Source organism: Etheostoma spectabile, chromosome 21 (assembly GCF_008692095.1).
Source record: "Etheostoma spectabile isolate EspeVRDwgs_2016 chromosome 21, UIUC_Espe_1.0, whole genome shotgun sequence".
NCBI lineage: Eukaryota > Metazoa > Chordata > Actinopteri > Perciformes > Percidae > Etheostoma > Etheostoma spectabile.
In genome coordinates, this window is record NC_045753.1 from 6747029 (window position 1) to 6772171 (window position 25143).

At 38.5% G+C, this 25143-nt stretch overlaps 1 protein-coding gene and 1 long non-coding RNA gene across 9 annotated transcripts in view; one reads left to right on the plus strand and one right to left on the minus strand.

Moving 5' to 3' along the window:
* The window catches only part of LOC116671533 (RNA binding protein fox-1 homolog 3-like), a 751379-nt gene that overhangs the window by 686573 nt on the left and 39663 nt on the right, over positions 1 to 25143 (plus strand). For all 8 annotated transcript variants that reach the window (XM_032502899.1, XM_032502901.1, XM_032502896.1 and 5 more), the window contains 3 exons: positions 14154 to 14286; positions 17215 to 17254; positions 17455 to 17519. In XM_032502899.1, coding sequence (XP_032358790.1) covers positions 14154 to 14286; positions 17215 to 17254; positions 17455 to 17519 — 238 coding nt within the window. The remainder of the gene's footprint in view (positions 1 to 14153; positions 14287 to 17214; positions 17255 to 17454; positions 17520 to 25143) is intronic.
* On the minus strand, positions 1572 to 23373 carry LOC116671572 (uncharacterized). The gene is made up of 3 exons (XR_004327305.1): positions 23295 to 23373; positions 2309 to 2318; positions 1572 to 1584 (listed from the first exon to the last, which is right to left on the minus strand). It is a non-coding gene; the product is annotated as an uncharacterized LOC116671572 (long non-coding RNA).

Genomic DNA, 25143 nt, shown 5'->3' on the forward strand with positions numbered 1-25143 from the left:
TGGGCAAAAATGCCTCCAATGACACTAAATGACGATGTTTCCATCATCAGAGCTTTTTTTCCAGACCCAAAATACGGAGAAATTGAGTCTCAGTGGGACATGAGGGAGGGAAGCACGGTCATTTGAAAATACTACGGGGTTTGTACTGATACAAAGTTTAATGCTAATCGGTGTAACCTTGTTGGGATGGGGTCTAAGAGACAGGTAGATGGCTTAGCTGAAGAGACCTTTAACATTAATTGTTGAAGGTCTATAGGATATCAGCAGTCTAAGTATATGTCAGGTCCTTGTGGTTCTTTCTAGCGGTCCTGCGTTTTAAGGTGAACCATTAGAAGTTGAGGCAAGAGGTATCTCTAATTGTTATAATGTTATCATTAAAGAACCACATGAAGTACTCACTACAAAAAATATATGGCCTAAATAGAGCTGTGATTCTCTGTCAGTCTGGCTACAGTGCTGAAAAGAAACCTTGGGTTGTTCTAATTTTCTTCTATTAGTGATGAGTAATAGTCTGATCTGGCATTCCTGAAGGCCATCCTATATGCTTTCAGACTGTCTTGTCAACCTAAACGAGATTCTTCTAGTTTGGTGGAACGCTATTCTCTTTTAATTAGCAAGTTTGGGAGTTATACCAAGGTGCTAGTTACCTTTGCTTAATCATCTTCTTTTTGTTGTCCGTAGCAAGGCTATAGCATCGTCTACAAAATTATCATTTTGGAAGGGACTAAAGTTAACATAAGAGTCATCTGTTATATTAAGGCACAACATTGAGTTAAATGCTGTTGGAATATCTTCCTGAAATTTAGCTATTGCACTCTCAGATAGGCATTGAGTGTAGAAGCGTTTATCTGATTTCATATAATAGGGTAGTTGGAATGCAAAAGTTATTAACTTAATAAAATAATAATTAACAGGATTCTGTGGAAATACTATTAAATCTTCAATTTTGATGCCATATGTCAGCACAAGGTTGAGGGTGTGGTTTAGTGTGTCGCCTAATGCACACTCTGACTGAATCCAATTGAATCTAGTAGTGAGTTGAAAGCAATATTAAGGCTATCTTTGTCAATGTCCACATTGATATTAAAATCATCTACAATAAGTACTTTGTCTGATTTAAGGACCAAACATGATAAAACTCAGAAAATTCAGATAAAACTTCAAAATAGGGACCTGGAGCTCAGTCACAACAAATTGGCTATAACGTTTCCATGTTGGATGTAGAACATTAAGAACAAGGCTTTTGAACGAGTTATAATTTAGTTTAAGTTTAGGATTAATTAAGGTTTGAATCCTCCCCCGCCAGTCTAAGCTAACGTTGAAACTCCTTACTCCCTAACTATAAGAGAGGAGCCTTCTACTTTTAGAGATTCTAGGAGCCACACTCAGGGAGCACAGTGCTCTAGTGGGACAATAAGGTACCTCTTTAAGATATGATGGTGCCTGACTATTAAGAGCTTTGTAGGTCAGGAGAAGGATTTTAAATTCAATTCTGGATTTTACAGGAAGCCAATGCAGAGAAGCTAATACAGGAGAAATATGATCTCGTTTTTTAGTTCTTGTCAGAACACGTGCTGCAGCATTCTGGATCAGCTGGAGAGTCTTTAGGGACTTATTTGAGCAACATGATACCAAAGAATTACAATAGTACAGCCTTGAATTAACAAATGCATGGACTAGTTTTTCAGCATCATTTTGAGACAGTGTGTGCCTAATTTTAAAACAAGTGTGTGTGTGTGTGTGGTGTGTGTGGTGTGTGTGTGTGTGTGTGTGTGTGTGTGTGTGTGTGTGTGTGTGGTGTGTGTGTGTGTGTTTGTGTGTGTGTGCGTGCGTGCGTGCGTGTGCGCGTGTGTGCTTGAATGAGTAAAAAGACATGCATGGGCATGAAGGACAATGAGGAAAATGTAATACTGATTGATTGACTTTGTCCTACAGTATATGCAAAGCAGGGTGTGTGTGTGTGTGTGTGGTGTGTGTGTGTGTGTGTGTGTGTGTGTGTGTGTGTGTGTGTGGATGAGGGGGGTGGTGGTTGCTAGGCTACGCCCAAGATTAGCCATTATTTCGTTAAAGCTAGGCTATGTGCTACAGACATAGAGATACTACAAATAGGTTTATTTATGTTACTTATATAAATAGGTTATCGATAATGACCCATCCTCTCAGTCACTCAGGTCTGGACTAACGTGAAGTTAGGGTAGACTCTGAGATTTTTGTCTGGATAAAGGGACGTTCATTATACAGATAAGCAGCTGATTCTTCTCGTTACCTCGTGGGCTGTGAACAGACGAAGCTTATTATCTCGTTGAACAGTAACTATACTCCGTGGACAGAGCAGCAATGTAGCATTTTCAATTCACGAGCAACAGTATTTAACACAACGTCATCATGTCCTGTGATCTACGACTTTCACAGAAATAGATTTGACTTTGGCGGTGACAATCACGGATTAAAAATCAAGGTGCACCGGTAGTGCTTATTGATCAAATCACATCAATGTCATAACGCAGTTGCAGCATTAGCATTTATAAACACACATACATGTCTCTGCCCAGAACACTATGTAGCCTCTTACTGTTTGCAGTCTGCAGGGTACCAAAAACGGGTTAACAACTTGGCCAGCAATTACCGAAACAACTCCACCCGGGCAAAGAGAAGTTCAGAGTCAACTCTGTAATGTTTGTTCCTTATGTACGACAAACTGGGTGTGGCAGTATGCTTACTTATGAGAACTCTTTATTACTTTTACAGCCTTTTCAACACATGTAGGCTACGCGCTTGTTGCGTCTAACACCTTTCACCTCCTGTGCTTCCGTAGTAGTACAACCTTTATCAACACATCTTCCTTCCTTTTAAAAGTAAAGCATTTTCTTTCTTAACAGATTCATTAAAAAATAAGATCTACGGAAAAGGATTAGGGCCACTGGTGAAAAAATTGTTTGAGTTCTGACTTTATTCTCAGAATTCTGAGATTAATGTCAGAAGTCTGACTTTAAGAATTCTGAGAATAAAGAGAGTCAGAACTTTGACTTTAATCTCATAATTTTGTGAAAAAACCAGTGGCCCTAATCCTCTTCCGTAAAGATCTGCTACTGCATTACCAAAAATAAATAAATAAACTACATTTGTTTCATTTCTTCTTTAGCTTAACCATTAGTTTCAAACTTTGTTTTCTCAATATAAAATATTCCAAACCAAACCTTAATTTAAAAAAAAAAAATGTTACTGTGGTTAAGGCAGCATAACCACAGTAACATACTTTTTTTCATATAACTCCTTCAGCAGGTTTTCCTCATTCTCTCAGGTGGTTTAACCATCCTTTTGGGTACGGTTTGACCAGAGTCAGTGGTATTCAGGGAGGTTTGAGAGTCCTTGGTGTTTGTCACCTCTGGTGGCTGTGTGTCTGTCTCTGAGCTGTTAGTTTGTAGACAGCTGTCCAAGCGATTTTGAAGTCCCTGCTGTGTCCACATTCCTGTTGAGTGGGCGGACTCTGTCCCCTGGCCTCAAGTGCGATAGGTGTTTTGAACTTTTGTCATCCTTTTCTTTCTGTCATACTTTCACCTTTTCTTTTGCTTGTATCACCTTGACTGTTCGCTTTGGTTTCAGCAACTTGTCGTGCATAGGCAGATTAGTGCGAATTTGACGTCCCATCAACATCTGGGCTGGTGACAGGCCATTTTGCAGTGGTGTGCTCCTGTAGATCAACAAAATCTTGTGAAAATTCTCTTTCCCGTTGTATACTTTTTTATTAGTCATTTGAAGATCTGTAATGTTGCAACTTCTGGATAGTTGGAACTACTCCAATCCATAATCACTATGTGAGTTTTCCCATTGCATTCAAACAAATCAACTGCAACCTTGTAGTATGGGTACTTGGGCACCGGGTGGGGCATCAGCGGCTCTGCCTGCTGTTTGGGTGTGTATGTGAGACATGTTACTCAAGACGCTGTAGTACAGATAATATCTGTATTTATTCTTGGCCAATACATTACTGTTTGCATTTTTATTCTCTCAAATGTCCTTCCTGTATCTTTTGTAACATTTTCTGTTGCATTGCCTGTGGAATGACAAACTTCTTCCCTTTGAATATGAAAATGAACAGCAGTAAGGTCTGTTCTTCACATCCAGTAGTCCTGTATTGCATCTGGACATGTTTGTCTTTGTTCAGGCCATCCTCTTTGTTTTGTCTCTTTTAGTGTTCTAATGGTCTGATCAGTCTTTGTAAATGTAAATGTGCTGTATTTATATAGCGCTTTTACATCTACAGGTAACATTCACCATTCACACACATTCATACACTGTGGCCGGGGCTGCCGTACAAGGTGCCATCTGCTCATCAGATATTCATTCACACACATTCACACTCCGATGCGCAGCACCGGGGGCAACTCGGGGTTCAGTGTCTTGCCCAAGGACACTTCGACAATGACTGCAGGGGCAGGGATCAAACCACCAACCTTCTGATTGGCAGGCAACCGCTCTACCACTGAGCCACAGCCGCCCTTTGTCTCTTTCCCGATCTGCTCTGTTGTCTTTTCAGAAACAGAAAGGGATGACACTATCATGTCTACATAAACCTGAATTTGTCAACTGCACGAGAAAGCGTGTTTGCAACCATTTTGCCTGGTGTGTAGGTAATCTTCACGTTGTATCCACATAGGACAGTTGTTGAGTGGCTTTGATTGATTGCCACAAGAGGCTTATGGTCTGTTTCCACCTCAAAAGCTTGTGCATATACATACTGGGGGAATCTTTTCACATCCGTAAATTATCGTGGGTCAAAAATTGTGATACGAACCGAACCCTGGGTTTGGTGTATTGTTACAGCCCTATAAGTGACCATACCTAGAAACCTTCTGAGATCCTCCTTAGTTTTGGGACGTTCCATGTTCTCGATGGCTGACGTTTTCCTTGGGTCTGGTCTAGTCCCTGCCTCAGGACATGTTCCCCCACAAATGTCAATGACTTTACTCCAAACAGGCATTTGTCTTTGTTTAACTTTAAGTTTACTTGCCGTGTCAGATCGAGCACCTAATTCAGTCGCTTATCATGTTCTTCTCTACTGGACCCCCATACAATGATGCCATCCATCAGGGTTTTGACTCCTGGTATGTGTTCAAAGATCATGTGTATTTTCTTGTGGCGCTGACAGGATCCCGTATGGTAGACGTAAAAACCTGTACCTTCTATCAAACTCCTCCTGTGAGTTTTTTCCCTCCGCTTAAATGGTATTTTTCTGCATGGATGAACTACTGGAGTCACATTCTTGTCAACTTGTATTTTTTATTCCTCTGTTAGATCTCCTAGTCCTTCAAAACAGTCACTGTATTCCTTTATGAGTGAATCATGATCGTTAGCAGGTTGTGGTGAGACTACAAAAACTCTTTTTACAAGGTTTAGCCTTTCACATGCTTGTAATCCCTCTTGACACTCACATCAGCAATCAACAGCATTTCTTTTGTTTGCTTACTGCTGTGTTGGAATGTTGCAATGCAGCCTCCTTTGACTGGCACTTCTTCTCTTGTGTATCCACTCACTTTTGTTTTAACAAGAAATAATTCTCTTCATTGTGCGTTTCTTTTACTCATCCACAGACATGAGGTTAGCGGAGGATTCCAAAGTCTAGTCAATGGCACTATCCATTCTTCCTTCTTTTTATCTTCGTTTATATGCACAGCATCAACAAAGAACTCCCCCCGTTCTTCTTCAACTGCATGCACCTTCTTTTTATCAAATGTCTCCGCTTAGCAGCATTTTGACACTGCTTGCCAGACACATATCTCGGTTTGTGGCTTCTTCCACATTTTCCACAATTAAGTTTTAGTCTCTCTTTGTGACTTGTATTTATTTGGGTGTTTAAAGTGCTGTTCTGTTTAATGACAGGTCTTGCGCCCTCAGTAGTCTTTCTCTGAGTTCATTATCAGGTATTCCACAGACAATTTTATCTCTGATTAGCGCGTCTCTCAAATTTCCAAATTCACACGTCTTACTTAGCGTGTGCAGCTCAACTAAGTAGTGATCAAAACCCTCTCCTTGTTTTTGATCACATGAGAAAAACTTTTCCATGACTGTACCAAGGGTTGCATCTTCATCAAGTTGGAAACTGTTATACATATATCCAGCACATCCTCACCTATGACGTGCAGAAAGATTGAGGCTTTTACCTTGTCGTCTTCTTCACCACATTCACTTGCAGCCATATATATGTTGAATCTCTCCTTAAACCTTTTCCAGTTGTCAGCCAGATTTCCAGTTAGCTGCATAGGTTTTGGTGGACTTAGCTTATCCATGTTTTAGTTTTCTCTCCGCTTGACAAGTGATCACCTGTTGCTATCATTAGCTTCTTTTGCTAATCCTTGCAGCGTGCAGAACTCCGCTTCTTCTTGCAACAACTATCCATCTTCTGACACCAGGTTGTGTTTGTTCCTTATGTACGACAAATTGGGCATGCTTACTTATAAGAATTCTTTATTACTTTTACAGACCTCTGGGTAATATAGAGAGGTCTTAGCCTGGCCTTTTTCAACACAGACTCGGAAGGAGAAAGCAATCTGAATTGTCCAGTTTCCCTCTCTGCAGAGCTTAAACACCGATGCGTGTTTCAGAGGATCCAATGGTGCTCACTAGAACATCAAAAATACTTTTCTGGAAAGTGACCTAGTTAGCACAGATGTCTACTTCCTGACCTGTGACAATTGGAGGTGTGGTGGAAAAGCAAGGAGGAAAAGGTCTGTCAGAAAGTTCTATAGTTTTTCAGCCGGATGCAGATCCATGCTATGTTTAGGGTCCAGGAACCAATGGGAATCCAGAGCTTTCTCAAATGTGTCAACTACAAGCCTGTAGTTTTTTTTAGCTTTTGGCCAATTTGACCACTCCTTTCTGGTCATTCTGCCATTATGATAACTTTTTCTTGTGGTAACCTGTGGGAGTTTGGAGGACAAGCTCTGGAATTTACAAAATAGGCCCTAATCTCTTTGTCTGAGGCTCCATGTGTTACTTTGTTCCTCAAAGATCCATTTAACTTATTTAAACTTACTGCTGTGGTATTTTTGTTTAAAATCAAGTTTACCCTTACTGATGGTCACAACAGGTGTCGTTGCATTTCAACAGAGAGTTCCTTTTTTACTGGTGATGGTTTGGCCCACCCCCTATGCTTAAGCCATGCCCTCTTTTCATAACTGGTGACTGGTTTGATATGGACTCTTGTGTGAGGTGTCATTTAATTCAGCAGAGAGTTCCTTTGTCATTGGTGATGGTTTGCAATGTCCAACGGTCGCACAAATACACGGGCGCATGGAGCTGCGTCCGCCAGTAATCCTGACGTGCAAAGATGTGTGAGTGCCTGTCCTACGCTGCTTGCAGCTTTAATTAGATATTATTTTTGCAATCCCTCCAACTCTGGATGAAAGAGTGATCCTTACGGAAAACCATTTCTATAACATGCAACGTAAAGTAGCCTTAAATCAACCCTCATGTTGTCCTCTGGTCAAATAACCCATTTTCCAATATCAATTTTCTTTTTAACTACCCAATTGTAGTTACCCAAAATAACATGATTAATTCCACACAATGCTCTTTGGCAAGTACAACTCTCTACTTTCATTAATTTTGGGGTGTCTTATTCAATTTTATAGTATATGAAAAATATTTGAAATAGTATTGAGTAAAAGTTGACATATTCCATTCTGTGATTATCCATCAGCATCCATTCCTCGCCACTGTCGCACTGTTGCTTGCTCAGGAGGAAACTACTAGAACTGTTGGGTCCTTGTAAATTCTGGAGTGTGGTCTATCCGTATAGTGTCTTGAGATAACTCTTGTTATGAATTGATACTATAAATAAAATTGAATTGAATTGAATTCCTTTAATTTTAGTCTAAATAATTCCTAATTTCTGCTTTTCTAACTTAAACATTAGGTATAATTTCCTATAAATGAGGTTTATTAACCATAAATTCTAAAAAATAACTAAAACTAAAGTTAATAAGTTAGTGTTACGTAGAGTTAAACGTCAAAAAAGTGACAAACATTGAAAAAGTGTTAAAAAAGAAACAAAAACGTAAGAACAAATTAAAAACATTGATCAAAACGCATCAACAAAAGTGTGGATTTTCAACAACAAGACAACGCAAGGGTTAAAGTAAGGGCTTCATTTTAACAGGCTCTGCATCTATTAGGTAGAAACGGTAGAAACATTTCCTGCTATTTCTTCCATTGGCTTGACACATTTTCTTAACTTTTGATTGGGTGGCCAAGGTGAGAAGTCGGAGTTTCACAAACATTTGACAACACAATTATAAAAAAATACACATTCAAATAGTAATTTTAGCATTAATCCAATGCTAAAATTACTATTTGAATGTGTATTTTTTTACTGTTTAAATTTGTTAACTAAATTTGTAACTTCCGGAATTCCTTCCGTACTGACTATGGATAAGTACCTCCTACTTCAAAATATCCGACCCATCCTAAGATCAAAGATGGGACGTAACAAAGTACAAATACTTGTTACTGTACTCAAGTAGATTTTTCAGATATTTTCTTTTTTTTACTGCCATTTACAACGTTTTACTTTTACTCCTTACATTTTACCATGAATATCGGTACTTTCTACTCCTTACATTTTACAGTTGGCTCATTACTTTAGTTTCAAATAATTTCAGTGGAGTTACCATTATTTTTCACGTCAGCAATACCAAGTTCAATCTAATTGAAAGGAATATACAGTATGTTGCACTTGACGCACCACTTGCCGGCATTCATTAAGGCGAATCATTGCAGCTAATGTTAGCACAAAGTAGTATGTACGGCATCATGATTGAAAATGAAGAAAACGAAGATGCCAAAGATTCAGCAGACAAGCAGCAACATCCTCGGCCTTATCTGAGAGAAATGTTTGAGATAGTAGACTTTGAGAATTACTTCTGAAGAATGTGCTGCGTAACAAAAGTCACATTTGAGCTGACACATACATGTAGATTCCTTTACATCTTAAGGGGAAGATTAAAAGAAGAGAAACTGGATCTGTGAATTCTCACAGAATCAGAGTTGAATTCATATCTTACTACTCGGTCATGGAGTCCCAGTTATTGTCACAATAATGATACCATTTAAAATGTAGGCAAGGCATATAAAGAGCCTTTTTTTCATGTCCACTGAAGTTTCTTAGCATGCACTCTAGTAATATTTGTGTGGTCCAGGTAGCTTTGCGTTTTTACGCTTGTTTATACGCAGTTTTCATTCGCAAGGCAATTTTTACTTTCATACTTTAGAAAAATTACCAAGCCTGTACTTTGTTACTTTTTCTGGGTAAAGAACTTAAAGCAGTATTTCTACTTTTACCAGAGTAGTTTTTAACAAGTATCTGTACTTTTACTTGAGAAGATGTGCATGTATCTTACATATGCAGCCTTGGGGTGCACTCTGTGTAGTATTGCATGTGTGTGTGTATCAGTGGATGTTGTTTTTTGTTTGTTTTTTGGGCTTGATGGATGTCAAGCAGAGCTGCAAGGAATTATGTGTTATTAGCTTTAGCAGGAACAAGCCAAAGCTCATCATCAGATTGCACTAATCTATATCACACCACCAACCAACATGCACATGCACATGTTCTCATGCACAATCATATGCATATATACGCAAACATTGTGTCTGTGGATGTCTGATATGTAGAAAAAACGGAAAGGTGGGGGGGCCACTTGGGTAAGTTGATCTTTTGCTCAGAATATCACCAACAGATTGTGTGCTGGCTGTATGGCATAATTATGCCGTCTGGCTAGTTAGAGTAGGACGAGGCAGACACAGCAGAGGGCAGACGATCTCCATCACTTTACACAGATAGAGAGAGAGAGAGAGAGAGAGAGCTGGCACGGAGGTACACAGAGCTATACACAGTCAGTAGTAGACAGACAGGCAGAGAGAGACAGGTACACAAAGCCTCAGAGCACACATAATCCTCAGTCTTCAATCAAAAGATTTGAAAATAAATTGAAAGACGAGTATACAGAACAATGTCAAAATGAAAATAAAATACTACACAAACTCCTCTGTGATCAGTCCCTGAACAGAGATATCCAATGGATCGAATACCTCAAAACAAAAAAATCCAAAATAAATAATTTTAACAAAATACAGAGTCAGTGACCATGAGCTGAAAATTGAAAGAGGTAGACATTTGTGGAGACCAAGAAAGGAACAAGGCTGTACACACTGCCACAAAGATATTGAAACAGAATTACATTCCCCCAAATATGAAGACTTAACAACCAAATGTTTCCAAAAATTTGAAAGACATATACCAGGCTCCACTGCCTACACTTAGGACAAAAAGCTTCCTTTTTTACTAAGGGAAGATAAAAGCACAGCATGGCTAGCAGCTTAATATGTCTTCTCCTGCCACAAAAAAGGCAAAATAAATAGAGAAATGTACAGTATATATTATAATTTTTATTTGTCTATTCTTTTATTTATTTGTATTTTTAGATTGTATTTGTTTGTATTTGTTCTTTTTCTAGGGCCCGAGCGCCGACAGCGGCGAAGGCCTTATTAAAACTTAAGGAATTATTCCTTCTTTCTTTCTTTCTTTCCTTCTTTCTTTCTTTCTTTCTTTCTTTACCATACTTAAAAACTCACCACAATTGGCGGCTGTATCATGTCTGGTGAAAATGTACGTATTTTAAGGGTTTCGGGAATAAGCGCAAAAAGGGCTTGCTAGCGCCCCCTACAAAGTTAGAACAATTAAGCCCTGCAATATGTATAACGTTATTTAACAAAACTTGGTATATGTATATAGCATGTCAAGATGTACAAAAAAGCTCATTGGAGCAATACCCTAAACCCAACGAGAAGTCATTTTAAAAATCGACTTCAAATTTCGTCTGCACCATCTTAAGACCTTAGAGATGAAAAGTTATTAAAAGAAAACCTTTTCGTCATAGGGCATGGTTGTGATGGCGTTTTGCCATCAAAACAGGAAGTGGTTGTAACTTGAGTGTATATCTTCTAATTGGTTTAAAACCTTTCAGGATTCATAAGACTCTAACCTTAATGACATATAAAGGCCGATATGCTTATCGTATATATTTGCTTGAAGTCATAGCGTGTGTTGCAACAGGAAGTAGACCTAAAAGTCAAGGTGCTATACTTAAACAAAATCCTCCTGGAGATGTCCTCCAATGGACTGTACCATCTCAACACCTTAAAGTTGAAAAGTTATTAACAAAAAGCTTTTTGTCAAACGGTGTGGGTGTGGTGTGGCAGCCATTTTGAGTGTTTAGTGCTGAACAAGAAAGTGCCTGTAACTACAGTGTACATTGTCATATCTGCCCAAAATTACCAACGATTGACAAGAGTCTACACCTAAAGATATCTCTAGGCCAAAATTGACTTTTAATCATAGTGGTGGTTAGTTCCTGTACTATGTAAAAGTGCTTTGAGTAGTCGTTAAGTCTAGAAAAGTGCTATAGAAGAACAATCCATTTACATTTACATATTCATTAATGCATGGTCACAAGGAGCATTTGTCAGTTCACCACTGTGTTTTACTCAACACATCAAAGTATTTTTATTTTTAGGAAATGTGTTTATTTTGAACTCAGAACGAACAGTTGAAAAGGTGATTTTGTCTTAATTGTATGTTACATAATAGTGGAACTTTGGAATTTGGAGTGTGTTTAAAGTGTTCAAATATTGTGAGGGCATGAACTGTGCCAACAAAAATATATTACCTTTGTATTTAAAAGTCTCTAGGCAAGATATATACAGTCCCTGACAAAAGTCTTGTCGCTTGTGTTACAAATTGACCTGAAGTCCCACTGAAATATAATTCTAATCAAGATTTATTTACAAGGAATGGCTCATTTTAATCCCAACACCTTTTGTAATAATGTTTCAGTGCAAAAAGAAAATTCTACTTCTTGTCAGAAAGTATTCTAATATTCACAGCCATTGAGTCAATTTTTGCAAAGACATAAGTGTTGTCGCCTTGTCATATGAGCTTCACCTGTGACTAATAATGGATCAATTAGGTCTCAGGTGTGTATAAAAACAACCCCAGTACACTAGACCTTCACATCAACTGCAACTAGACCTCTGCAAACATGCCTAAGATTCACCCTGAGACTAAAGTTTTGATTATCAAGAGGCTGAAGACCAGATCCACTGCTGATGTGGCAGACACCTTCAATGTGTCTCAGCATCAAGTACAGAGGATTAAAAAAACATTTGAAGACACTGGAGATGTTTTTGACAAGCTCAGGTCAAGCAGACCCCGCAAGACAACTGCTCGAGAGGACCGTTTGTTGGCTCGAAAATCCAAGGCCAGCCCATTTTCCACTGTAGCAGAGCTCCACCAGACCTGGTCCCCTGAAGTCCCTGTGTCAACCAGAACGGTTTGTCGGATTCTGTCTCGAAATGGCCTGCATGGTCGAATCAGTGCCCAGAAGCCAGCACTAAACAAAAGACAATTGAAAAACCGTGTGGCATTTGCCAAGGCCCACAGCCTGCAAAAAGGATGGACGCTGGAAAAGTGAAAAAAAGGGATTTTTCAGAGAATCTTTCGTTAAATTAAAACCCCAGTTGCTGTAAAAAATGCGGAAAACACGGAGCCCCATGGATCCAGACCCCCCAAAAAGTGAAGTTGGGGCGGAAAAAATCGGGGTCGGGGACACCCATATGGGGGTGTCGAGGTTGCGGGGGGGAAGGCAACCAATGCCCAAAATACCAAAAAAATTTTAGCTACCCTTTTTTCCCAACCAAAAAAGACCCAAATTTCCCCAAAGGGATGGTGCTCCACCTACCCCATTCCATTTAAAAATTTTCCTCAAGGCGAAGAAGACAGATGCCCCAGGTTGGGGGGCCCCAGCCCCGACATGAACATCATTGAGATAGTGGGGTAGGTGAAAGAGGAAAGGGGCCCCAAACCAAAAAATATGTAAACCTGGGAGGCATGCAAGATGCTTCCCATATTCCTGAGCTTCACAATACATTTTTAACCCTCCCGATGCTGGGGGTCTTCAACTCGGAAGTCTAAAAATATTAAAATATAATCTAACAGCACCTTTTTAATTTTGTTTTTATGAAAATTTTTTTCAGTGCATTGAACTCATTTTGGGGGGGTTTTGCTTTCATTTAGTATTTTTTACACCCAATTTTTTTAATTAAAAGTCAGGTTTTAGCAGTGTTTCACAAAAAGATAAACGACAAGACTTTTTTTCAGGGACTGTATACACTGTAATAATTTTTTTACTATGGTTGGGAGGAGGAAAAAATAAAGGGAATTAGTTCAAAATTTAAAAAGAACCAAACAAAGATGAAAAATACATTGTGGTTTTTTCGCACTTTTTGCTAAGGATTTGGGGATTTTGAAAATTACATTTTGGTGTATGAAATGTTTGTAGACCCTACATTTAATGAAGGGGACATTTGGAGGAGTTGTGCCTGTAGTAACTGGGCCCCCCACCCTTGATAGTCAAATTCTGCCCCTGAATGCACAACATATGAAAATAACTTTAAATCTGTTTTGCAAAACCAGTTTGGGCTCATTCACTTAATTTAGTTCTAAACTCTAAAAACTCAGAAGACTTTTAATTTAGTAATCCATCACAGTGATGGATTATACACCATCACTGTAAACTGTTACATTTTGCATAATTGCAGTATCAGGCCATTTTATTTTGAATACATACAGTAGACAATGGGACATTCCATTGGCAGCATCTCTAATTTCTGCATTTCACTCACTAAAATACATTTTTTAATCAATAAAATATTCTTTGCAGGGATGTTAGTACCCCTTTGTTAAGAACATCCCAGTAACAGTTATAGACTGTAGAATCAAATAAACCCAGATTATATTGTTTTAAAAAGCACCCTTTCGAAAATCAAGAATGCACAGCATTTATTTCAGAATATTTACCATGAAGAAGAAAGAGAAAAAAAAATTTAATGTAGTATTGGAAAACAATCTACAGTAATGTGACTCAGCATTGCAATGCAGGGATGATGATGCAGGGTTGACAATAACAAAACTATGGTGACAGCAGCAGCCATATCCCTTAAATGTTTATGAGTGTTTTTTTGGATAGTAAAATATGAAACTTAGTGTCATTGTGCTGCTTCCAACCTTCTCTCTTTCTTTCTGGATGTCTCACTCTCAGTGACAGGATTTCCATACCCCAGTACAGGAGCAGCTGTGGCCTATAGAGGGGGCCATTTGAGAGGGAGGGGACGCGCTGTCTACAACACGTTCCGTGCTGCACCTCCTCCTCCACCCATCCCTGCCTATGGAGCGTGAGTGCCTGGTCTCACACACACACACACACACACACACACACACACACACACACACACACACACACACACACACACACACACACACACACAAAACTAACTGAAACAAACACACAAAGAAACACTGTATTACACATCTCTAAGACGGAAATCACACAATTGCACAAATGGAATTCACAGCATTACTAAAAGACATAAGCTAACACACACACACAAAATATATACTCTACTTACTCACACATACACACATGCAGTAAAAGAAGAACGTTGAGGTGAAAACAACAATGCTGATAGAGCAGAAAATTGCTCTTTGAATTGAGAAGGGCCAAATTTGTCTTCCTTTTTTTGGATGTGTCATTCTGTATACGGCTGTAAGTGGACTGCTTTGACCTGCCCTGCACACTCCAATAGGGTCAGAGTGAGAGACCTAGTGAATGTCAAAGGGACATACATGGAATGAGAAAAAAGAAAAAAAATAGATGTCCGAGAGGTTAAAAGAAAAAAAATGAGAAGAATAGAAAACCAGATGGAGACAGAGAAAAGTAAAGATTAAAGGCAAAAGGCCTAGAGAAGAGAATAATGGTGCAGTTGACCACATGGAACTACTGAATTAATCATTTACTGTATGGTACTGTAGTAATACAAATGTATTAACAAAATTGTTTTGAAAATGAACAGAATCAAAAATGAAAGAAAATGCATTGTATTGTTTGGTTTGGATGTAGCTTTAAGAAGTCACACTTATTTGAGGATAACTATCTGTTAATAGCTAATCATGAGTTTCTGCAATAAGCATTAAGGAAAATGCATGGTTTCTGCATTCCTGTAACTGTGAGAATCCTCATAATGTAAATTTTATCAACTGCTCCTGTCCACAAGCTTCCACTTGAACATTGGTGTGAACAATCAACACCACCCAAATTCAATGTTTGTTTTATGCTCACTCAAGGTAGCATGGGTGCATAAGCTACAAGAGTGCACAAGGACTTTCAAGGTTGACACGTTGTATGTGACAGTATATTCCAAAATGCCAGGCAGCAGGGCAGACAAAGTATCACGTTAAGTTACAAAACATGACGGTGTGCATCATACAAGTCCTCAATGCTGAGTGAATGCTTGATTGTGGAAAGAAAAGTGACTGAAGCGGAGATAGTTTTTCTGTAGATACTTGTTTATACCATAGATTGTAAAAATAATAGACGTAGCATCAGTGACATCACCTATTGGTTTGTTGACCGGCGTTTAACTAACTGATTTGTTTCATTGGCTTGACCAATTGACATATTGGGTATCATCCGCATAACAATAAAAGTTAATGGTGTTACCTAATAATATTGGCTAGAGAAAGCATAATAAGGTGAATAGAATTGGTCCAACCACCAAGCCTTGTGGGACACCATGGCTAACTTTAGCGTTAGATTCATCGTTAACATGAACAAACTGAGACCAATCTGATAAATAGGACTTAAGCCAACTTGGTGTGGTTCCTTTAAAGCCAGTGTCATTTTCACGTCTTTTTAATAGGATGTTATGGTCAATAGTGTTGAATGCAGCAGTAAGATCTAAACAGGCAAGTGAAGAGAAAAGTTCTTTGTCTGAAGCAATTAGAAGAAAATTTGTAATTTTCAACAGGGCCGTCTCTGTGCTAAATCCTAACTGAAAATTCTTTAGATCTTAGACAAAAATGGAAGATTAGATATGCTGTAGGTCTATAGTTGGCTAAGACCCAGGAGTGGGTTTTTAAAGAAGAGGTTTTATCATCGCTACTTTAAATGACTGTGGTACATAACCTGTTACTGAAGACATATTGATCCTGTCTGGTAAAATAGTGTTAAACAAGGGTAAAGCTTCTTTGAGTAGCCTATTTGGGATAGGATCTAAGAGACAGGTAGATGGCTTAGCTGAGGAAATCTTTAGCGTTCAAGGTGGTCTAAGCGTGTTTTTTAGGCTACAACATTTTTTGTCACATACAGTAAACAACTTCTCACTATCCGCTAGCTGCCTGCCCCCTGAACACACTGTAAAAAAAAAACGGTCTCTGTAGACAGCCCAGGCTCCACACACGGCACCAAAAATGAACTGACCAATCTGCACCACCAAAGTTTGAGTTTCAGCGCTCCAGTCAATAACCAACAAGAAGGATTTGGGGGTGGGGGTTGGTGGTTAGTGTACAGAAGTACGGAAGGGAGGGGATGTGGAGGAGGGAGGGGTAAGCTAGCTAGCCTTTTTTTATTTGAAAATACTTTGAACGTCAACAAGAAGTGCCGTCACCCAACATGTTTAGGGTACCTTTAATTGGTGAAGGTTGAGAAAAGCAGTCTAAATATATGTCAGGTCTTACAGCTGTTTCTAGGATTCATGCATTTGGAGATTAACATAGAACAGGTTTAGGGCAAGAAGGGATGAATTTTATCTCTAATAGTTAATAATCAAAAATCTATAATTTTATCAGTAATGAGGCTCATGAAGTGAGCTACTGTTACTTTGTTGCAAAGTGGCATATAAGCAATGAAAACCTGATGCTGTGTGGCATAAAAAATGCAGTATACTGCTATTGAGTATACATTTTTGACATTGTAGGATTTACAATTAATATTGGATCATTTGGTGTTTCCTGTGTTTTGACAGAGGTTAGAGTACCTAGAGGGGTCAAAGGTTATATGATGCCATTGACAGGCGTCCATACAACACCTCCTTTGATAAACGTGTCATTGAATTAAATTACAAATTTCTCTGGGTTTGAACATTGCTGGAAACAATTGGTATAATGTGAGTACACAAACTCAACAACACAGTTAGTTGTTTTTAGACATTTTAATGCAGAAATATTATATCTTTAATAACTTATTAACTAAAACACCATATCAATGTAGTTTTACTTCAACCTAAAACAAGAAATGCCTTATGTTTGACATCTTCTGTCAACAGTGTGGTCTACCAGGATGGCTTTTATGGAGCAGAAATATATGTAAGTCAACATATATTCATTTTTATTTTTATTCATGAACTTATTTACTATGATCAATGAAGAAAATAATTTGGTACAGAATGTCTTGAGCATTTGATCCAATGGTTTACTTAAAGTCAGTTGTTGTATTTGCACCTTCATTTTGGGGGACCTTGTGCTCCTAACTTGAGGTGGTATTGAATTTATGTTTCTCTCTTCAGGGAGGGTATGCAGCTTACAGATATGCCCAGCCAGCTGGTACTGCTGCAGCTGCATACAGTGACAGGTATGTTGGCTGCCTTTTTCCTTCTGCGGATCACTTCAAGGTATTCTGTTTGCATCAGTTACATGTAAATAATTATGATTATTTTTAAATTCAACATTTCCCAAACACTTTCTGTGTATCCCTCAGTCCTTCCATGGGCCTGTTGCATGAAAGTAGAATAAAGATATCCAGGACAAGTGTAAAAGCGCAGCTTGACTTAGTGTGATCCGCTCATTGCGGCTTAATCGGTTGCACGTTTGCCTAACCAGGATGAACAGGTGAAGCCATGACCAGCCAGGTGTAGATAGCTGGGATAAGTGCCCGTTCACGGCTTTTTTAAATAGACCACGGTATCGATCACAGATTTTCTGATGCACCAATGGAGAAGGCGCATGCGGCATATGTTTCACCCAATGAGCAGCAGCTTCTTATGGAAAGTAACCAGAAGGTGAAGCATATAATATGCAAAAAGGGAAATACTGCTGTTATCAAACGGAGAGTAAAAAGCCCAACAGACTATAGCGGACAGACAGAATGTGTAAGGATGTAAAAATATCTACTTATCCTTCTAGTCACAACACATTTTTACAAAGTTGTAGACTACTACTAAAGTTACTAATAAAGTTGTAGTCTTTTAATTGCTTTAAATATGATAGTTTTATGTTGGTTTTTATTGCTGTATCTCTTTATGTGATAAATGGGCTGGTTTTACTGTAAAGTGTCTTTTGAGTAGCCTACCATGTAAAGCAAAATATAAATAAAATGTATTATTATTTAGCCTACTTTGCCTTAAAAGTGAGCAGAGGGAATTAATGTTCCTCGGGAAATGTATCCTAAGGACTAGGCTTAATTTCAAACCCTTATTTACAACGCAAGAACATGTTTTACAACCATATGCACAAATCTCTATAAGCTGTCTAATTCTAAACATCTTTGTACAATTAATGTTCAAAAAGAACAATCAGAAAGTGACAAAAACTAAAAAAAAGAAGTAAGTGACTTCAATACACGCTCTGAGCATATATGTAAAACAATATTCATGTTTTTTTTAATTCTTCAGCACCAAAATAGAAAGATTAAGAAGCATTGTGGTGTTTCCTGTGTGATGAACGTGCACTACACTATATACGTGTATAGGCCACGTTATTGGTCCAGTGATGTGAGACTAATTGAGAAGATTATGAAACCAAAGTAAGCTATAATAAAAAACATTAGGCCTACATATTAAGGAGTAACACAAGCTATCCTTTATTAGAGAAGGACAAGCCACAAGAAAATGAAATCATTAATGTTTTGGTCTCTGACCAGTCTGCCATTAATATCATCTGGGAATATCGCTGCATTGTCCCACTTAATCTCCGTAGCGTTCTGGGTTCCAGTACAACCATTTCTAACCATCTAAACAACTGCAATAGTAGTGGTTTAAATCAAACTCATGATAACAATAGTGACAAATAATGCATGTTAATACAAATAAAGCAGAACACATGCAGAAGACAACGAAATAACTTAAACGTGTTTATTTTGGATCAGAACGGCAGCTGATTTAACACATGAGATGCCAGAATTAATTTTAGCCTGGCTGTTAGCCTGCTCTGGACCAGGCTGGCGGCAAAGAAAAAATCTAACATGGTTACTTGGCTGGGTTTAATTCAACCTGGTTTTCATGCAACCGAGTCAAAGCTAAATTCATCCAGGATAACTTAAATATCCCAGTTTAATCCCTTATCCTGGTTTTGTGCAACAGGCCTCAGGATTTTGTGATGTCGTGATTGCAACAATTCAAACAAAATCAAACCAATCACCATGAATTCGGTGCAACTTGCAATTTTGACCAGTCACCGCACCTTTACCACAAATCTGACCAATAACCAGAGTTTCCCAAGACTTTAACCACAGCAGTCCCATGTGACAGATCTGGTGTCAGTATGTGACTCTGAGAGCCAATGACCAAACAGGGGTGAGAACAGGTTGAGGTAACACACGTATGTAGCCAAATTAATTTCCTTGTTAATGATACGAAGATAAGACATGTGTGACTCAAACATATAACATTTACCAACCAAACGTACAGGAAAGACCGTGAAAAACATTTAAGACCATTCTGCAAACATGTATAGATTTTAACAACAATGTACACTGTAATGTTTTTTCACTCTAAAGTCGGTGAAAGCTGCTTCCGTTTCCATACTGTTGGAAATTAACTAACAATGTTAAGATCAACAAGCCACTTACACATATGTTCAAATTTGAATCATTCAATTAATTATTGTTTTTTTACTTAAATCCACCAGACATTTTCATATTATACCAACATTTGCTGGATCCTGAGCCTTTTTGGTAAGGTTACTTGAAAAACTCAGCCCAGAGTAGTTTTATTCTAAATAGTTTCCTTTTTATTTTGAAACAAAAAATGTTACTGTCTCTTGCAACTTCATTGCAACGAAAAAACAAGACATTGCAAGTTTTATCGCAATTTTTTACTAAAGCTCCCACAAAATCAGGCATTTTGGGCCACGACAATCTAAAAAAAAGGCCAAAAGATCCTGATCCCTTACCTACCTTAAAACCGGAAATGTTAAAAAAAAAAAAATTTTAATTCCATCTAGATTCACTAAAAAAAAGTAAAAGCCAACATTAAATGTGATGACTTAATGTAGATTGCTCATGGAACAGGAGATAGTGAACATTCTCACAGTTTTAAGGAAAAAAACAGCAGCAGCTATTTCATTGTTGTTTATATAAATGTAAATGTGCTGTATTTATATAGCGCTTTTCCAGTCTTAACAACTGCTCAAAGCGCTTTTACATCTACAGGAAACATTCACCATTCACATACATTCATACATGTGTGTGAATGTGAATGCTCATCAGATAAACATTCACACACATTCACACTCCGATGCGCAGCACCGGGGGCAACTCGGGGTTCAGTGTCTTGCCCAAGGACACTTCGACAATGACTGCAGGGGCGGGGATTTAACCACCAACCTTCCGATTGGCAGGTAACCGCTCTACCACTGAGCCACAGCCGCCCCTAATATAGAATTTTATCTAATGAAAGAAGGTAGGAAATACAAAATAGAGGCTATATTAAGCAAAACTCCATGTGTCATGTTGGTCTGCTCCAAAGCAAAGTTGTTCAACTCTTCTTCTTGTTCTCTTACAATTCACAGCTGTGTGATACAAATTTGATATATAATTTCATCAAAAATATATATTGGTACGCTTAAAAATATTACTTCAGCTGTTATTGCAAAATATTTTATGCACATAAACAATATTTAGTTTACCATTGACTAAAACCCATATTTCCATTTGAAAACCTTTGAACATTGAATTAAAATAAAAATAATTCACGTTTAGTTAGCAGTTGCTGAATGCTCTACATATTTCAATCTCCAGGTCACCCATTGACTTAAAATGTTTAAAATGAAAACAAGTAGCACAGCAGGGGCAACAAGTTCAATTTAAACTGGCTCTATTTGAGCTAACTGACCTCACTGAGCTTAACATTTGTTATCCTGCATAAGTGGTATCATAAAGCTGAGTATCAGCTGGCTCAGTTTACTCTTGGCTTTATAGTGAGCATGAGCAGGAGAAGAGGCACAATTACAAATGACAAACATCACCAGAACCACATAACAATATATGATATGAAACAGTGAAAGAAATGCAGTTATTTGGCCGGAGGTTAATATAGAGGGGCTGACTCAGTATCACAAGTAGACCACGCATTCTAAGTTTCATGTAAATCGGATGTTGTTGCCAGTGGGGGGTGCTATGACCAAAAGTAAATATTTGCCTGTATATGTCCCCTGGCTAGGACTCTTGTTGATTGTGGGAAATTTCAAGCAGATGTGACAATGAACACTGTAGTTACAGCCACTTTCCCGTTCATTGCTAAACATTCCAAATGGCCGCCACGCCACGCCCACACCATTTGACATAAAGTTTTTCTTTTATTAACTTTTCATCTTTGAGGTGTTGAAATGGTACAGACCAAATTTGAAGTCCATCGGATGAAATCTCTAGGAGGAGTTTGTTAAAGTATAGCACCTTGACTTTCAGGCCTACTTCCTGTTGCCACTAAGGGGCAATATGACTTAGAGCCAAAGCTTTTATATGTTGTCAGGGTTAGACTCTTATGAATCCTGAAAAGTTTTTAACCAATTGGACAATCTACACTCAAGTTACACTCACTTCCTGTTTCGATTGTGCTAGCCAGTAATTTTTGTGTGCCTATTCCCAAAACCCTTAATAAGGCAATTAATTTGCCAGAAGAAAGAATAATTCCTTCAGTTTCAGCTTGTTGGCACTTGGCCTAATGTAAAGTTCTTATATATTGCTTTTTCAGTCTTATTGACCACTCAAAGCACTTTTACAGAAACCATTCACACACATTCATACACCGGGGCTGCCGTACAAGGGGCCACCTGCTCATCAGATAAACATTCACACACATTTACACTGCGAGGGTGCAGCATCGGGGGAAACTCAAGGTTTAGTGTCTTGCCCAAGGACACTTCGATATGGAACTGCAGTGCCAAAGATCCAACCACCCCCCTTCCGGTTGGCAGGCAACCGCTCTACCCCTGAGCCCCTAATTCCTTCAGGTTCAATAGGGCCTTCGCCGCTGTTGGCGTGAAGGCCTTAACAATAATAAGGTATTGTCAGCATTTTTAACATCTTCACTAGTCTAGGTGTATCAATGAATTTTTTTTCCAAAGTCACATTTTGGTGCAGACTGGAAATGTGTCGGGCTTTTTGCTTGGACTCAAGTGCAGGAAAACAAGGAGGGAGTAGCAGTTAGAAATAATGATTTAATGAAAAAAACACAAAGGGACATACCAAAATTTAAAAACACAGGAAAAGAAAAGGGGTTTGTTTCAGATAGCAGGTCTAGTGAAAACTGAGTTTGTTAACCCTGAAATTAGGGAACTTCTGGGTTTTCTGTTTCAGAAAAGGAGGTTTATCAAACCTGAGAGAGAGAGATAACTCCAGCCCATTTCAGAAAGAGAGGTAACTTAACCTCAGAGTCAGTTGCTATGGTAACTGATCCTGTGAACCTAACCTGGCTGGGAGCAGGTTCTCTTCTCTAAACCTTGAGTTTCTCTGTCTTCTCCCTCTGACACAGCGCTCTTTCATTGCCTCATTCATTCATTCATTTAGTCTTTTTCAAGTGCAATTGAGTGCTGTTTATCTGCATGAATAAAAACACAGTTTATTAACTGTGTTAGGCACTCTATAAAACTTTTTGTTTTCTCAAAACATGGCATTTCCTTTTGTTGACAATCTTGTTGATGAAGAAGCTGTATTACCTCGCAGAAAGTTAAATATATGTTGGGAAATGATGAGCCCCGACCATTTTCATTTCCAAATACTAGCCTACTTGTTTGAGCGGTATCGTTTTTCTTCCTAGTCTACCAGTTATGTAGCCTACATAACCTTATCTGTACTCATGTCACTAACGTCACTCATTGTGGACATGCTCTTAAATCCCAGTAGATTCTTTGTGTCACATTATGTTTTTTGTGCAAATGGCAGTTTTCTTTACATTGTGAGGCAGAGCATATAAGTAAAGCTACTGTATAGCAAAGCGCCGTCAGAAGAGTGTGACTCGCTCTGAAACATTTTTGTATTGTTCACTGGACACAAACCAGTAAAAAACATTAAAAAGGAGTTCCACAGTATTGCATATGAATCATGTAAACCCTTTGAAATAAAAGATTATGAATTATAATTCTGTATAATAATCGTGCTGCAGCCATTGAATGGGATTAATAGGCCAATGACTTTTTCGCCCACATGATTGCACCTAAATTAAATAGATTATAGGTTCAATACCATTTAACCAATAGTATTATACTTATGACTAAATACAATAAATAATACACTATATTTGAACTTATGCATTTATTCTAGCAGCAATTTTATCCCACACCAATTTTCTTTTGCTGTGTTGCTTTTTTAACAAAACATATGTTCAAACAACGGGGAAATGAAACACCAGATGTGGGGCAGTAACAAGAGCTCGCGCCGGGACACGATCCGCAATTTCTGGGCAACGCAACAACAGGAACACTTAACAGCAGGCGTGTAGTCAGTAATGGGCCAGTGTGGCTCTGGCCCGCCCACTTTACTCACTAGCCCATCCAGCCAAGTTTGGTCAGAATACATTTTGCTAAGAAAAATATTCAAATATATGTAAAAAAAAAAATAGTAACAGAACTAATTGTGTGTGTTTAATGTGTCTTCTCTTTTGACTAAAACAAAACCGTTTAAACCATAGGATCCCTTTGGAACCAAGGATCAAACCATTAGGAGGCCTTGGAACATAGTATGATAACAACAGGCAGATTATCTGAGCTGCCTTCAGCAGCTAACTTTTAGCTTTCTAGACAATGTACCATGGATGTGTTAGGCAATATACTGCTAAAAGTTACCGCAACAACAATGGTCTTCAAAAATCTTTTTCAATTGTCATTCCCCTTGCACCTCCCTGTCACCCCCCTCACCTCTAGGCCATGAACCTCTGCAGCCTTGTACGGTATCTCCTCTAACCCTCCCCCTGCCCAGAACTGCTCCGCTCCTCCCTGTGCAAATATCCTCAGCCCTCAGGGAGCCTGCAGTCTGCCAGGCATTCCTCTGGATCAAAAGGGATATGTGTTTAGAAAAAAACGTGTGTGTGTGTACACCCGCTGCTACTGCTGTCTAGGTGTGTGTTTGTGTGTTTATGAAGGTACTTGTAGAGCTAATCTCAGGCCCGATAAGAAACAACCACAGCAGGAGCCTGTAGGCCGCCGATAATGTAAGATTTATCAGAGGCAAGGAGCGAGCGATGTGCTCTCTTTCTTTTTCTCCTTTCACACATTCCCTCTTTCTCACTTTTACTGTATTATTTGTTCTCCCTGTGGCTGATAGTAGTATATTCCTATCCACTCTCTCCCCATTTCATCTCTAATACTGTGCCTCTCTCATTCTACTTTTAAGCACTTCTGATTTAAAAGGAAGCCCAGGCAGTGAGTTGTAGGTGAGGTTGCAATGGAGAAGTGGCTGGGGTTGGTGGGGGAGTTTTATTTGTTTTTTTCGGTAAGAGAGGCCTTATACAGAGTGGATGGGCTGGGAACCTATGGCTATGTATGCTGCATCAATATAGTATAGTCCGGTGTTTTCTTTAGTGCATTCCAAATTAAGCTTTTGTGAAGCATTTTCTTTATATTTGGACCTAAACAAATTGAAAATCCTGTGTTAACGCTTTGTTGAATTACTTAGACATGGTTAAAATGAAATTAGCTATTAAGTTAAAAGAACCAAACTTACTTGCTTTAAATAGACACTAGGTAATCTTTATTCAAGTCTGTGCTGGATATTGACAAGTGTTTCACCTCTCGGTGAATGCTGAATGTTTTTGAATATTCCTTTCAAACCTTGAATGTTCAACATCTATTATACATTTTGCGTTCTTGTTATACTTTTCAAGCTTTTTAAAAATATTCTGGCTTAAATACGTTCTTCTTAGGTATTTAAGCCAGCAATGCAGTGTAGCTCCAGCTTTTCAGCATTCACATCCATTTTCTGCAGGAAATGCCTTTTCTAGTTATTTCTTCAAGTTTCTCTGCAAGAAAAATACAGTTTGGGATTT